At 42.5% G+C, this 16,711-nt stretch overlaps 2 protein-coding genes across 2 annotated transcripts in view; one reads left to right on the top strand and one right to left on the bottom strand.

Moving 5' to 3' along the window:
- ARMC1 (armadillo repeat containing 1) overlaps positions 1-9,842 on the bottom strand; it is a 46,219-nt gene extending 36,377 nt beyond the window's left edge. The window contains exons 1-3 of the mRNA XM_074987134.1: positions 9,582-9,842; positions 8,948-9,076; positions 7,831-8,020 (exon numbers count right to left, since the gene is read on the bottom strand). Coding sequence (XP_074843235.1) covers positions 7,831-8,004 — 174 coding nt within the window. The 5' untranslated portion in view covers positions 8,005-8,020; positions 8,948-9,076; positions 9,582-9,842. The remainder of the gene's footprint in view (positions 1-7,830; positions 8,021-8,947; positions 9,077-9,581) is intronic.
- A 4,945-nt stretch (positions 9,843-14,787) lies between these two features.
- MTFR1 (mitochondrial fission regulator 1) overlaps positions 14,788-16,711 on the top strand; it is a 34,383-nt gene continuing 32,459 nt past the window's right edge. Inside the window, exon 1 of the mRNA XM_074987131.1 lies at positions 14,788-14,942. The gene's annotated coding sequence lies outside the window, so the exon portion shown is untranslated. The remainder of the gene's footprint in view (positions 14,943-16,711) is intronic.

Here is a 16,711-nt window from a genome sequence, read left to right as displayed (position 1 = left end):
ACACCGCTCATTTTGTAGGCACAGTATCAAGAAAGAAAAGTCTTTCTGACACACTAAGGCTAAATCTACTACAATCTTTCGAAAGGAGCTCTTCCAGAAAATCTCTTTCAAAAAAACTTATTTTGAAAGATTGTGCCCACGCACAAAAAAGCAGATGGAAAAAAAAAAAATCAATTTGCTCTTTCAATAGAGAGTGTCCACACAGCCCCCACTCTTTTGAAAGAACGGCCCAGGAATCAGAAAACCTGACGCCATAAGAACTGCTCTTTCAAAAAAGGGCACCTGGGGTGTCTACATACGTTTTCTCCCAAAAGAATCTTTCAGGAAAAGGCGCTCTTCCTCATGTGAGGAGAAGAGAGCCGCTGGAAAAACTGCTGCATTCTTTCAATTTAATATCAAAAATGCATTGTGTGTGCTGACACGCTGCTGGATTTTTTGAAAAAGCTCCAGCTTTTTTTTTTTTTTTTTTTTTTTTAAAAAAAAACTCACTAATATAGATGTTGCCTAAAAGTTTGCATCTAAGAGTTCTTGTACTGATTATTCTCATGTGTCTCCTCTTTCATGGAATACAGAAACAAGTGGCAGAACTTTGGAAAATTTTACATGCAACCCAATGGCATCTCTGTTCGCATTTTTGAACACTGCATCTAATCAATTCCAAAATCTCAGCAATGTTCTAGGTCTCAGTGTCCAGAACCTTGGTTGGATTTTTCCAGGGATGTGGGGGGTGGGGGGGAGTAGGGTTGATAATTGAACTAGTGAATACTGATGATCAGTTTTGCACAGCTATAGCTTTAAACCACCTCTGAAATGGTCTACAGATCTACCAACTGGCTGACAGTAGCCATTAAAACCTTCAGGTGTAACAATAACCCATTTCATTTCTGCCTATACCCTCAACGGAGTTTAACACATAGGTGGCAATAATTTTGGATGGGAGCAGGGGGTCATTCCAACATTCTGGTGAGCAGTCAAGGGGCTACATTTTCTGCTGAGGTTGTCTGACGTCTGGGATGGAAGTTGCATGCAGAAGGGAGCTTGGGGTAGGGGCCTGGGGTACAGTTGTGACCTGGGGCAAGTACTGGGGTCCAGAATAGGATATGGGTGCAGGAAAAGGTTCTGTCCTGGAGGAGAGATGTAAGAGTGAGAGTTATGACATGGGGCAGAGAGGAGGAGGGTGCAGAGGGTTTGAGTAGTGACCTGGGGCATGGGATTGGGTGCAGAGTCTGCGAGGGAGTATGGGTGCAGGAGAGGATTCTGGTTTGGGGGAGAGGTATATGATTGGGAGCATGGTCAGGGGTGGGAGGGAGTGCCAGAAGCAGGCACTGTCTGGGAGACAATTATCTAAGCAGCTCTTGGCTAGCAGCACTCTCAGGCAAGCTTCCCTGTCTGCCAGCAGTCACAGCCCATTGGCTGTTCCATGGAGCTCTGAGCTACGGGGAGGGCTTTCTGTGCTATCCCCACCCCCAGCAAAATCTCTCAGCTCCCACTGGCTGGTTTCCACCCAATAGAAGCTGAAAAATTTTGATGGGGATGAGAGCAGTACCCAAAGCACTTCCCGCTCTGTAGCCATAGGGTCAACCACGGGCCAGACAAAAAGTCATATCTTGCCCACTCCTAATTGAACACACGGATATCCCAAACAATTTACCTTTCAAACAAATAATAATGGTGGGGAGAAAAAGGAGAATGTGAGTGTGTACACAGACCCTAGCATAGGGAAGAGGAAGAGTGGAGATATAAAGGGTATACAGATACCCTAACTTCTCCTCCCAGTGCCAGAATACCTTCGTACTTGGGGAAGGTGACACATGAAGTCTCTAGCATACACACGAATAGGGAAATGCACTCGAGGGCATACAGCGTCACCAGTACACAACTGAATTTGGAAAAGGGGGAGAATACAGGGATCCTACCATGGAAAGAGAAACAATGGCAGGGGAGAGATCCTGCCATATGCATAGAAAGGGTGATTCTAATACAGAACAAAACAGAAGAACTAACAAAATGATTTACTTGGTGATGAGCTTTTGCGGAACGGACCCAATTCATCAGATCAATTTCATTTCTCATACAGACTGACATAAGTACAGAGGACCAAAAAAAAATTGCAATAAAAACTGACAAATCAAGTACACAGGATGGAGGGAGGGAGGTGAAGAGAGGGGGGATGTTAAGTGTCCTGCCTGAGATAATTATGAGCATCAAAGGAAAGGAAGCAGTCCTTGTAATGTGTGACGTAACTGGCATCTTTGTTCATACCAATGTGAATTCCAATCCACAAATTTCTCGATGTAATCTGTTTTTAAAAATTCTCTTTGTTCTAGGACACAAATTCTCAGGTCTCTGACAGAATGGCCCACTTCATTGCAGTGTTCACTGACGGGCTTGTGTGTATTGAGATTCCTGATATCTGCTCTGTGTCCATTTTTGTTTTGGCAAAGGTTTTGCCCCAGTCTGTCCAGTGTACATGGCAGCAGTGCACTGTTGCCATTATGTGCCAACAATGCCCTGCCACTATGTACACTGGACAGACTGGGCAAAAACAAAACAGAGCAGACATCAGGAATTTCAATACACATAAGCGAGTCAGTGAACACTGTAATGGAGTTGGCCATTCTGTTAAAGACCTGAGAATTTGTGTCCTAGATCTAGGAAACTGACCAAGGCTGTTGCTCTGGTCAGTTTCCTGGCTCTCCAAGCAGAGGGGGAGCCAGGAGCTATGCTGCTGCTTGGTTCCCAGCTCCCCGCAGTTTGTGGGACCTGGGAAACTGAACAGCCCAACAGGGCAGGTCAGTTTCCTAGCTGCTTCTCTCTCCCTTCCTCCAGCAGTGCCACTGTCAGGCTGACAGCCATTTAGCTGAGGGAAGGCAGGGAGAAAGGGCTCATAGCTTGCCTAGCTGTCCGCAGCTGTGAGGAGCTAGGCAGGCTGATAGCTGCAGAGCAGCTTCAAGTTGTGCTTAACGGGCATTAAAGCGAGTTACGTGCAACTTAAAGCTCATATTTCGAGGGTTTACTGTATTTCACAGGGGTGCCAAATAGCTTGTTTTAAGACGGCACATACAAAGACCCTAACTCATCCACTTCCTCGCCCGTGCCACCTTATCCACAGAACCATTTTTTTTAAATTTATTAGCGATATGCTTGAGTATTTTATGGCACTCTTTATATATTTTTCTCTCTCTCTTTAAAAAGAGCACAATCTTGAATTTTGGGAAGGGGGAGCCCAGCCTTATTCAATGAGTTGCCCGAACAGCAAGATAAGGTTGCGTGTAGAACACTTCTTGACAACCTACAACTTGTGCCACACAAATTTTAATGTAAAAAGCAAAATTTTCAGTATTGGAGAAAAGTGTATGAACCACCCACAGTTTTCAGCTGTGCAAGAAAAATATGCTTTGAATAAAGGCAGAGCACCACAGGATCTCTGCCTCATTCAGTGTGAAAACTTCAGCTAAATTTGAACTTTAAGTACACAGCCAAATTAGCTGCAATACATGCTCAAGGTGACTTATCTTCCACAGCTGTTTTAAGAAGTTTTACTAGCATGTTAATCGACTGGCCAAATCTACTGCACAATTTTTTAAGGCTCAACATTCAATGAAATTAAAAACTAAACAAACAAAAACCAACTTTCACTAGAATACTGAAAGCAGCTTCTTCTCTAAGAACCTTCTGCTCTTGGTCACTTCACCATTACAGCCAAAAAAAGCACCACATTTAAAGAAAAAATTCCTAACAGGAAAGTAGCTTATGTATTTACTTTTTGAATACTCAACAGCAGCTCTACTCACACATAAAAAAGAACCAAAATTTCAATATAACAGTCTGACTGCAAACACAGATTAATATCTGAATAGCCTTAATCATTGCTGTCACTAGGGCTTCATTTACAATAGTGATGTTATAATATTATGTGCATGCCACAAAAGGAGATTGTGAATGTTGCAGCCTCAAACTAAAGAAACAAATTAAAAGAAGAGCAGTAGAATGTGCCATAATGTATAGAACAGATACAGCTTTTTTTCTTTTTTAAATCAAAAATGCTGTTGAAACTATAAGAGGAGTAGTGAAATGGGATGAAAAGTACCACGTGAAAGAACTAGGATTTTTCAGCCTTCAAGTTTCAACCTGTTGTCAAGAAAAAAAAAAAAAGAGAGAAACGATGAAGAACAGGCAGAAACTGAAAGATGTATCATTTTTAGGATTCCTGGATATTATATGTAGTGTTCATCTGATGTGTTTGGAATCATTGTTCACAATGCCATAAGTTTAACAGAAATTTCATTTCTTTAAACAACCTTAAGGGCAGACTGCTAATTATTCTCTTATGACAAGAAAAAAGAAAAAAAAAATCTAAAAAAGATTGTAAAGAAGATGACTGTAAGCAAAGCTTCAGGGTCACCTTACAGCTAATGATTTTACAGCTTTAATCTCTTTTTAATCAAGGTTAGAGCATTGAGACTGCTGTTTCCCAAGCCCAATATGGGCTTACTTTGTTGCCAAAGGTTTTGTTTTTTTATTTTTACAGAAGAAACTTTCTGCAAAATTTGATGCTGACAACTCGTGATTCCCAGCAAATGATTATTAACACTGCTCTGTTTGCAATACCATCTTCTTAGTTAAAAATCTTGAACTCCTAAGTTGATGAGGTGCACTGTTACCTTTTCCGGGGGATAGGGAGTGTTGCTCCTAAGCTCAATACTGTATTGTGCTTCAATGGTTTCCCAGAATCTAAACACCACTTATCTACCTGCATTCCAGGACCATAAAATACAGTGATATCAGATACACATGCAGATATCTGATAACTTGCACTAGTACATAATAATAATAGAAGTATGAAAGGTTACTAATTCCTTAAGTAAAATCATATAGCAGTTAGTCCTCAATGAACCCTTACAACCCTCACAACAGTGTGCTTATTCTCTTCTTCTTCATTTCACTAAGTGCTATATACTGTTCTTTTCAAATATGTACTTATAACATTTATTCTTAAATCCTTCCACTCTTTTGGCATGTTTGATAGTTAGAATGCAAGGCCATTTTATCGCCACCTAAGTAACATGACGTCTGTGAAGTCTCATGGTCTACATTTCTGACAGTTTAATTACAACCTTTGCAACCTGCCAAGATGTAAAGACTCACAGTACACACACAAAATGTGTGAGTTTAAGTCATGCTTAACTTGTGTTAACATGAGTTAAGTGCAACTCAAAGCCACTCTGCGGCTGTCCACCTGCCCGGCTCCCCAAGCTGGGGGGAGCTGGGCAGGCAGCTGCAGCAGCCTTACTCCTCTCCAGCTTCCCCCAGCTGGGAGAAGCTGCATTGTTGCTGTTGTCTGCCCACCTGGTCCCTGGCTCCCTGCTTCGCTGTGGGAGCCAGGAAGCCGCCGCCTGATCCCCAGCTCCCCTCCACCTGCTCATCAGGGCAGTTTCCTGGCTCCACCAAGTTGTGCAGGAAATTGGAATTACATAGGGGTTGTAAGAACGCAAGTCAGGGGTCTACTGTACTTTTATCATACTCTAGTAATCATTTCCATTTATAATCTGTAAGTTTTGAAGCACTGCTATGTTCTAAACAATCATTGGAATTAAAGACCTGAGCACAGTATTTCCATGTTCAGAAAATGACAAAGCAATAGAGTTTTGCTTATTCCTTTGGCTCACCATTTAATATCAAACATTTTTCACTCCAAGCATTCCTTCTGTAATAATATGTGATTTGATATAAATGGAAGCATGGGATGCTCAGCAACGTTCCCTCTCTTTTTCATCTCTATGTAGAGAACAAATTTTGCTACGTGCACCAGGGCATGTGTGGATGTGGATGTTGCTGGCTGTGGGCACTCTACTAATCAGCTATGCTGCATCTCCCCTGAGTGACCGCCCAGGTGCTCATGTTACAAACAACACTGATGCTCAGTCAGCACTTTTGAAATGAGGTCATTGAGGGCCTAATCCAAAGGCCACTGAAATAAGATGAAAGATTTAATCTGAATTTCACAGATCAGGCCCAATTCACCATAATATTTAACACTAGTGCTTGACATTTGCCTTGACATATTTTTATTAAAAATTTAGTGTCATAAAATCTTTGTCTCTCTATAAATTGCTTCCCTGTTAACAATAAAAAGTTCTTTAGACTTTTAAATACATAATTAAGAGTATTTTTTAAAAAAAATACTCACAGGCTACATTTTTGAAGGAACTGGAGTCTAAACTTCTTCTCCAAAGACAGTATTATGGCATCTGCAGATAGAATTTTTAAAAACACTGCATGGGACTTATGGTCTCAAGTCATCTGACTTGAAACTGAAAACTCTGATGGAGAAGCATAGTGGGTGGAAGCATTTCAGTTTTCTTGACTTGTGGCAATTCGCTATATTAGAGGGTGAAGTTCGTTGTTAAATATAGCATAAACTATATTGTAATGTATTTATGTTTACCAATTTTGTGTTTAAGTGTGCAGTTTTTTGCAATAAGGATGTTAACGAAGCCATGAACATCTTTTCTAAACAGATGAGCTTTCAAAGTGTGGAACTTTTCATTAGGAAAAGAAATGTGTCAAATTTTAAACACCAATAACAGGAAAATTAAAGAAACAAGTAGTAAAAAAATCATTTAATGAATTTACAACTATGAAATAGGAAGACAGGAAAAAGCTAGGGCTACACACACAAATACAGTAAAAACTCTTATCTGGCACATTGAGGAAATGGGTGGTGCCAGTCAATCCACTATTCTGTTTACCTGGGAGTTATACGTAACAATTGGAATTCCAACTTTCAGAGAATTAGAATGCAATAAAACAATTAAAGTATAAAATGACACACAGGTACTCACCAGTCTATTAACCGTACTGCACTGCAGAATGGTTGGTTTCTTGAACCACTTAGCTATAGACAGGTAAAGTTTATTCTATAGTAGGGTATCTTAGGACATTACACAGCACTATGGGTAGCACATGACATATCTAGATCACTAAAAATACTCTTAATAAAACTATACTGAACAGAATTCAATCTTTCTTTGTTGATTCAGAAGTCTCTTCCGGATCTTGCAGTCCCTCAGATAAATCATTATTAAGATCAATTATTCTAGATGTAATGTGTCATGACCTCATGACACACCCTTGAAGCTCCTTTTTTTTGACTAAATCCCTTATTTCAGCTTGCGTACTTGCCTTCTGCCTCTTCTGCATGAAAGTCAGAGGGTAGAATACACAATTGCATAATGTGGTTGGGCAGCATACTGGTCTTGGTTACTAGACTGATGATTTGTATTGTGAGACATCAATAATGCTGGTTAATTGAGCTTTCTAATTGAGTGCTGGATAACAGAGCTTTTAACGTATAATAGGATCGAACTTTAAAGATATAGTTAAATAAAAACTATTTAAAAAATATTGTTTTTTACCTGCCCAATTCCAATCAAGAGAAAGGCATAATATCAGTGTAGTATTTAGTTTTTAAGAATCACATTATCAACATTTATCATGCACCACAGGCAAAGTCTTAAGAGAAGCATCCATACAGTTACATATAAAAAGCTTTTTTTTTTTACATATAAAAAGCTACATTAGAGCTTTTCTCCCTGTATATCCAGTTAGAGGGTTAACTTTGGAAAGACACAAACACACACAGTAATCTGCAGTTATTTTTTTTCCACCCGTGTCCATGAAGTATTTCAGAATGACTTTGTCACTTCAATTGCTGAAATGGACATGGCATAAAATTAAACAGAACAGTGACAACAATTTGATATAAGCAGCATACAAAGCAAATAAGTCCACTGATCAAAACCAAACAAACTAATCCAAATTACTTACTAATAATGCTGAGTGAACAACTGGAGGATTGGGGTGATCCAAAAACAAAATAAGGCCTGGTAGACATCCTTGATCCTGAACGATGGCTCGTCTATTTAGGGGGTCAGCTGCGAGGTCTCTCAGCTGGTTAACTACTGCCAGCGCATCAGGCTCCTCATTCATAGTGGAGTTCATTTTCCTATGCCAACACCTGTTTCAAAACAGTCTGTATTAGTTAACACTTCATTCTTAATGAATCTCCGATTAAACAGCAGTCAACATCGAATTCAACACTCTACCTTGTTCTTAAGGGCATACAGACAAATGGAATTCACAAGATGAGGGCCCTATGCCTGTGAAACTGGAAATGTAGAAGTCCACATACAGAGAATGACAATTTTTGCTAGTTGCTACTCATTCAATATTTGTATATAATTTTTAGGCCCAACAACCTTTACAGAAGATATATACTGATTAATAGTTTTTAAATTATACGTACTTATTTTCTGACACATGACAAAAGGCTTTTCTCCCATACGAACATAACTGAAATTTCTGTCAGTTTGGATCACATTAAACAGGTGGTGGTGGTGTGGGGGTGCTGCTAACTGTAGGCATGAAAAGTGGGGCCCAACATAAAAAGTTTGCTCACCTCTGCACTAGATCATTTATTCCCTTTTACTAAATACTACAAATAATTCTTCTATTGAACTAACTTCTGTTGATGACAGAGAGCTTTCAAATGTACACAGTTCCTTGTTTAGGTCTAGAAAACTAACTCAGCTCTGAAGAAGTGCTCTCTGTAAGCTCAAAAGTTTATTTCATGAACACAGGATGGTCCAATAACAAACATCACTGTAGCCACCCAGTCTTACTGGGACCAACCAGACTGCAACAACACTATGTACAAATAATTTGGTTGTTTTTATGTGTTTAATTTTTAAAAGGCAAAACCATGTTACTATGTCTTCTTTCAGAAATAACAAAAAGAATTGAGAAGTAAGTTAAACAAATGGAGTGGGCATCAAAACATTATTTTCATATCTTTAACGCGGACCTTGTGAGCGACCTCAGAAAATAACTTAATCTGGCTCTGTTTTAGTTTCCTAGTCACCTGTATACTAGGGTATTTACTGACCTTCACATAGGTTTTGTGAGAATCATTAGCGTTTGCAAAGTGCTTTGAATTCCTTGTTTACAGCATCCACAATGTAGTAGATTCATATACATGGCAAAAACAGCAGCTTCTGGAACCCATCTCCTGCCACTTTTAAAAAAAAAAACACCTCGTAAGTGGAGTAATGAAGAAACTAGTGAAGCTGCCGTATACACGGACACACTTTGCAAAATCAGCAACAGACGACTTAATCCCAAATAACCCAGTTACTTGCTGCCCTCTTCGCTACTAGGAGAAACTGTTGCTTAAGGCGCCGAAAACCCTCTAGGATCTGTATGGAGTTTACCAGTAGCCTGGGGCAGCCCCCACCCGGCCATAATCTACAGAGTCTATGTCCATACCATGCTGCACAAAGACCAAGCAACCCCCTAAGGCGGACACCCCGCCCCGCCATCTGAAAAGTGCGTGTCCCGGTCTCAGCCCCACTGCTCCCGCCCCATCGCCTCCTCAGCCCCCTCCCCTCCACTCCCACACACCCCGGGCAACGCCGTTGCCCGCCTCCCTCCTTAGCCCGACCCCCCTATACCCTCCAGCTGCCGCTCGCCCTTCTCAGGGCACGACCCCGGCTCCTGCCGGGCTCCTCCGCCCCACTTACCGCTGCCGGAAGGTTTCACAGGCGCGGGCGGCTCCGCATCGTGGCCGAACTGAGCTTGGTGTCGCTGAGGCCTGGCAACGGGCGTCAGAGGGGGACAATAGGGGGGAACGGAATTCAGATCCCCCACACACCCACACAACACCCACCGGGACCACCTACCGCAGCCCGATTGGCCGAGGCGAACAGCGCCCCTCCGCCATTCAAAGCGAACCTTGTTGCGCTACGCTTTGATTGGCCGCTCTCTCGGCATTGTGGGGAGAGCGGAGTCAGCCGCGGCAAACTACACGGTCCAGAACGCTCGGCTTCTTTCGCCTGGCGCACTCTGGCGCCCCCTGGATAATAGCATGATGGGATGTGTAGTCTCGGTGGGGTTATGGCGCCAACGCTCGCTCACTGCATGCTGCATTATGTCATATGTTGGCTATTCGGGTTCATGGGTGCCTTGCACTTGGTTGCCTGTGGGCCACTTTTCTGCAGCTGGACTATTGTACTGTGGGATCTGTAGTCTCTGTGAACCCCTATAAACATCTCATGTTGGTACCTGAACTCTCCAATAGTAACAGAGAGAAAGCCGTGCTAGCCTATACACTATCAAAACAAAAAAAAAACAGTCCAGTAGCACTTTAAAGACTAACAAAATAATTTATTAGGTGAGCTTTCGTGGGACAGACCCACTTCTTCAGACCATAGCCATAGCAGAACAGACTCAATATTTAAGGCACAGAGAACCAAAAATAATAATCAAGGTGGAAAATCAGAAAAAAAAATTATCAAGGTGAGCAAATCAGAGAGTAGAGGGGCAGAAGGGGGGAGAGTCAAGAATTAGATTAAGCCAAGTGTGCAAACGAGCCCCTATAGTCTTTAAAGTGCTACTTGACCGCTTTTTTGTTCTGTTGTATAAGTGGATTTTGGTTAGGCAGGAGTGGGTTACTGTGAGTATTTGTTTTGTGAATGCGGGAGGTTACTGAAAGCGTAATGCAGGGTTATTGTGACACAACAAGGTTCAATACAAACAGACTTACCGTATAGTAAGTATATGGTTCTGATGTGCTCCCTGCAAGGGAAAAGTAGACGATACTGTACCTGATAATCTGGAATCATACCAGAGATGTAATGTACAAGGCTACCTAATTTTAAGATCTGTCATTTTGTGGTTCTAAGGCAAACTAATTTGATTGAAATTATCAATGTCATCTAAACAAACATGTTCAGATGAATATATCTTTACCTGTGTTTCCACAATCAGTTTAGACTTCTGCAGTTTTCTCAGTTTGTACAAAGAAAAGTTTTACATTTGAAACTGACTAGAAACAATCAGGCTGTTTTTCTGCTACAGTCATTACAGGTGAATGTTAACTTGTTAAACAAGAGTTTGCATTTTTTTTAATCATGAAAACATCTGTTTCATCAGTATTTAAATTTTCATATAAATTTAAACTTACTCTTTAATCCAGTGTCAGCATGTTCCATATTTTGGAAAGCCGAACCCCTCTCTTCTGTTGAGAAAATGAAACCATGCAAGAGAAAATGACTATCTTGCAACCCTAATTTGTGCTGATAGAGGCCTGCCCATCTTAATGAATATATCTTCTGCATCCTCACAGATAGCTAGTTCTTCATGGAAACACTTCAGAGGTGTCCCAAAATAACAACTCCCTCCCTGGCTTTTCCTCATGCTCAAAATAGCACTGCTATCTCAAGTGCAGTATTCTGGTTCCGCTAACCCTCATCGTGAGAGGGGTAAGGGAACTTTTGGAATAGGCCCTTATTTCAAACTTCAGTGCTGTTTGGACAAAACCAAGTTCAAAATAAGGTATTTTGAGATAATGTATGCACTTACGCATTGTGTAAATTGGGTACATTATTTTGAAATACAAATGCAGTCTAAACAAAGCCATTTAGACAAAGTATCACTGGCATTTCAATTAACTCCCATTTAAAAGAATGGGGCAGTCCAAACCTCAGGACGTATGGATATTTCTTCAAAAGTTATATCCACTTGAAAGTTTGAAAATTTTCCTTACAACCCTGATAACTAGTGATTATTCTTTTTAATGAAAGTTGAAATCCTGGACTAGAAAGAGATCTATTTGCTATTTATTCAACTACTAATTCTTCTCTCTCTCTCTAAGTCTTACACTTTGGAAAAAATTGCTTTACTTATAGCACAGCATGTTGGGTTTCAGAATTCCAGTAACACTATTAAACTGTATTTTTTGTCTTGTGGATGATGTTTGAACAGACTAACTTGCTCAATAATATCAAAACAAATATTATTATATCAAAACAAAAAGCAGTCAAGTAGCACTTTAAAGACTAGCAAAATAATTTATTAGGTGCTGTCATTGAAGAGACCCACTTCTTCACACGATAGCCATACCAGTGAAGAAGTAGGTCTGTCCCATGAAAGCTCACCTAAAAAATTATTTTGCTACTCTTTAAAGTGCTACTTGACTGCTTTTTGTTTTGATAATATATAGACTAGCACGGCTCCCTCTCTGTTATTATTGCTCAATAATGTATGAAAGCTGAGAATAGGTCTGTTAAGGCTGACCTCCACTCTGACACTCCAAGGTGGGTGCCTGCAAAAGACCTTAAAAATACCTTGCCTCTGTAGGCTTTTTGCTTAAAAGCTTCTGAAAGTCACAGATGCCCTGATCTTGGGAGGCAGCTGCCACCACCCAAGTGAGAAAACCCCTCTTTAAAATCTAGGAAGGCTCATTTGGAATGTCTCTGCGGGGGTAACCCCATTCTTGAAAGCAAAGAGGAATAAATTAAGCAGCAGTTTAATAGCTGACCTTTCAGTCTTAGGCATGCATATACACAGACCCTTCTCTTGGATACAGGAATTAAATCATTGCCTTTAAAAAATTTTGATTTATTACCAAAACGAAAGATTTATGTGCTAAAGCATACCTGATTACTAGGTGTTACAGAACAACTTAAGAAAACTGATTAAAGCACAGACTATTACATCCCTGGGATCCAGTTTAAAAGTTAACAGTGTACAGAGTGGGGGTCGTGGGGGTATATCAGCCAGCCTAAGAAGTCCTGGATCAACCCCCAAATAAAAAAAAAAATAACCTGCTCACATCTGAGTAAACATTTCCTTTCTATTTACATATTGATATACCCAGATTTCCTGTTGTCCTGGATATTTACTGAATTCCTTAAGCGTGTTTAGGCTTAAACACCTCTGTGTCTCTTTCCTCTAACCACACACACAAAAAAAACTCTTCAGCAGGTAACTGCTTCAATTCCAAAAATCCCCCTCTCTCTTCCCATTGGCTCACCTGGCGGCTTGGCAAAAGAAAACCCACTCTCTGATTTTAACCCTTTACAGGCATTCATTCATAACACACGTCAATTTGAAAAGACACATAGGAAAGCACTTTTCAATTTAAAAGGACAAAGAGAGCTGTCACGGTTTCAGGCTGAAATGTACCACAGAGTCTCTCCTCCTTTCACCCCCTCCCCCTTCCTCCAGAGCACCTACTAAAGTTTCAGGCTGCTGTTGTCACCTTCCTCAGAGACCCACATCTCTCCCCCTTGGACCTAGGTTTTAGGCCTGCAGTGCCTCTACACTTTACTGTGATTTCCTGAGTAGTTCTGAACAAGTTCCAGCACTGTATTTAACCTTTCTCCAGGGGGCTACAACAGTGTACATCAGTTACCAGCCAGCATTTACAAAGCACAATGCATTTATTCTTATGGTCAAAATCATTACTGAGAAAACATGTAAAAAACAGTAACCTGATTTAAACACACTAAATATACCAGGACTCTAAATCGGTCTTATGGGGCACAGCAGGCTACAATCTTTCAATCATTCCTGTTCCCCAAACGTTGCTTCCCTCCCTTGTCCAAAGAAGTGGGCCTTACTCAGCAAATCTCAGTTGTTAGTCTTTTAGGTGCTATAGAACTGCTTGTTATTTGTCAAGCTACTGACTAATAGCCATAGTAATAGCTGAGACTATTGCCCTCCCTTGGAAAGAACATTCTGTCTGTGATGGGTCAAGCTCACCTTTTTACGTTAAAAAAGTCCTCTATCTGCTGGAATACTCAGACTGAAACCCAGTTTATGGTGGTACTTTTCTGGAGGCATTTACAATATGAGTGACTGCTTTAATCACTCCCTCCTGTTGTTATATCTTAGAGGAGCTGTGGTCGCCCTCCTGTCCTCCAGTTGCTTACCATGGCCTCAGGGCTATATAAACAACATGGTCCCTAGTCCAGGGTTTAACTTGACAGTACATTAGGTCTTCCAGGAGGTATGTCAACTCACCTAAACATTGAGAAACGCTGCCCTAGTCCCTAAAGATGCTACATGTAGTTAAGTATCTGTCACAAGAGCTTTTAGAAGGGTCAGGTAAGATTTCTGGCTGACTACATAGCTCTTATCAGCTTCCTTTTATTCATAACAGGCATGAACGCAAGCCATTCATCACCAACTTAAAAGTAAAAACTTCATTCTTTGGGAATGCTTTAATGAATTATTAATATTTGCAATCAGGGGTGTACTCAGTAGAAACTTGGGGGATGGGAAGGGCTTCTCATGGTACAAACCGCCAATGAGCCAAACGCGTGTATAATTTCCAAAGTGATTTGCTTTTCTGTGCCTCAAAATCATTAGCGAGTGGTCAATTCACACGCCTCTCGCAGATTTATTTTTGTTGTACTACTGCCTTTTAGCTCATGTGCTTGAAGCTCGTGTGGTTTTAGTCCCAAAAGGTCCTAAGTACAGACCTGGATCTGTTGCCATTACACAATGGTAACACGGAAAGAGATCTTTTCTGTGGAGTTCAAATAAACTCACTGACTTTATACAGACAAATGAAAAGCTCATGATTCTTGTGCCATTCTGGGAAACAAAACACTGCAGCACCCAGCGCTGGAGCAGACCCAGCAGCTGATCGGCCTGGGGTGCGGGGGACCAGGATCACAGACGCAGAGAGGCCGGTGCACCCGCAGGGGGTGCCTGCGACTGTGCCACTCTCCACCGAGGTTTGTTTACCCCTCCAGGCTTCCCGGGGCCAGCAAGCCCAGCCGCTCGCAGAATCCCCAGCCCGCGCACGCTTACTAGGGGACGAGCCGCGCAGGAGACGTCATCAAGGAACTCTCACGTGGACGGCGCCCTTCAATCACGGACGCGAGCGGGGCGGAGCGGGGCAGAAGCGAGTTGGGCGGCAGCCGGTTTGGCCGCGGCTCTGTCTGACTAGTGAGGGTCAGGTTAGGCCCCGCCTCCCGCAGGCGCGGCGGTGATTGGTCAATGCCGTCCTTGGTGCGGCTGTGCGGAGCGTGAGCCGCTGGCGCTGAGGAGCCGGCGAGCGGCGAGCGCGGCCTAGGCTGGGCGGCAGGCTGGTGAGTCTGGGCGGGTTTGCGGTGGGCGCTGCTAGGTGGTTGTTCGGGGCTGGGTAAGGCGCGGGCGGGCAGCTCGGTTCGGAGCTCGGCCTGGTGCTGAGCCCCTCCCTGTCGTCGGTTCCTCCCGCTGGGCAGTGGCGGGAGGGAGCCTGGGGTCCCCACCCCCCCCTTCTCCCCTCCCCTCGCCCTGCCAGGGTCCCAGAGCCCTTCCGCCCCAAGAAGCTCCTTCCCCTTAGGCCAGGCTACGCCACCCCGCGGGAGGTAAGCTCGGAGTCAGCGCGTACTCGGTCGCTGCGGGCTTCTGCCCTCCCATAGTGCTACCCTTTGGGAGCCATGGCAGAGCCTGTCGGTGCTAGTAACCGCCACGTGTAGCTTCGGTTAGCGCCCTGGAGTCTGCCTGGTGTTTGCCTTTCTGATAACCCTTCAGCACCTTCACGTGCAGGTCTAGAGAGTTCCTGTTTCAAGCACAGCTGTAACTATTACTGGTCCAAAATAAAAAAGCAGCCAAGTACCACTTTAAAGACTAACAAAATAATTTATTGGGTGAGCTTTCGTGGGATGGACCCACTTCCTCAGACCATAGCCAGACCAGAACAGACTCAATATTTAAGGTACAGAGAGCCAACAATAGTAATCAAGGTGGACAAATCAGAAAAAAAATATCAGGGTGAGCAAACCGGAGAGTAGAGGGGCAGCAGTGGGGAGAAGGTCAAGAATTAGATTAAGCCAAGTATGCAAACGAGCCCCTATAGTGACTCAGAAAATTCCAATCTCATTCAAACCATGTGTTAATGTGTTGAACTTGAATATGACAGTTCTGCAGCCTCTCTTTGAAGGGTGCTGTGAAAGTTTCTCTTCAGTAATACGCAAACTCTTAAGTCATTAACAGAATGGCCCACTCCATTAAAATGCTGACTAACAGGTTTGTGGAACAGGAGTGTTTTTATGTCTGTTTTGTGCCCATTAACTCTTTGTCTAAGGAAGTTTGAAGTCTGTCCAATATACAAAGCATCCCCTGGGCATTGTTGGCATATGTGATGTTAGCTGAGGAACATGAGAATGTGCTCGTGATTCTGTGAATAACCTGGTTAGGTCCAGTAATGGTATCTCCAGAAAAGATGTATGGACAAAGCTGGCAGCGGGCTTTGTTGCAAGGAAAAGTCCCAGGACTGGTGTTCCTGTGGTATAGGCTGTGGCTGTTGGTGAGAATCCTCATAAGGTTGGGAGGTTGTCTGTAGGAGAGAACAGGCCTGTCACCTAGGGCCTTCTGGAGTGTGGCATCCTGATTTAAGGATAGGTTGTAGGTCTTTAATAATGCATTGCAGTGGTTTGAGTTGGGGACTGTAGGTAAAGACCAGAGGTGTTCTGTTCTTGGCTTTTTTGGGCCGATCTTGGAGTAGCTGGTCTTTGGGTATTTGTCTGGCCCTGTCTGTCCATTTATTTATTTATTTTATTTCTTCTGGTAGGTAATTCAGGTTTATGAATATTTAGTAAAGATCTTGTCATTTTTGGTCTCTGTCAGTAGGATCAGGGCAAATGCGACTGTATGTAAGGGCTTGACTGTAAACAATGAATCTAGTTATGTGTGCAGGATGGAAGCTGGAAGGATGTAGGTAAGTATAGTGATCAGTGGGTTTCCAGTACAGTGTGGTACCGATCAGGCCATCCTTGATTTGTACTGTAGCGTCCAGGAAATGTGCATCTCTCACGTGGAGTAATTGAGGCATAAGTTGGTGGTGGGGTGCAGATTGTTAAAGTCTCTCTGTAAC

This window comes from Carettochelys insculpta, chromosome 2 (assembly GCF_033958435.1).
Source record: "Carettochelys insculpta isolate YL-2023 chromosome 2, ASM3395843v1, whole genome shotgun sequence".
Taxonomy (NCBI): domain Eukaryota; kingdom Metazoa; phylum Chordata; order Testudines; family Carettochelyidae; genus Carettochelys; species Carettochelys insculpta.
This window is presented reverse-complemented; position numbering and strand designations above follow the sequence as displayed.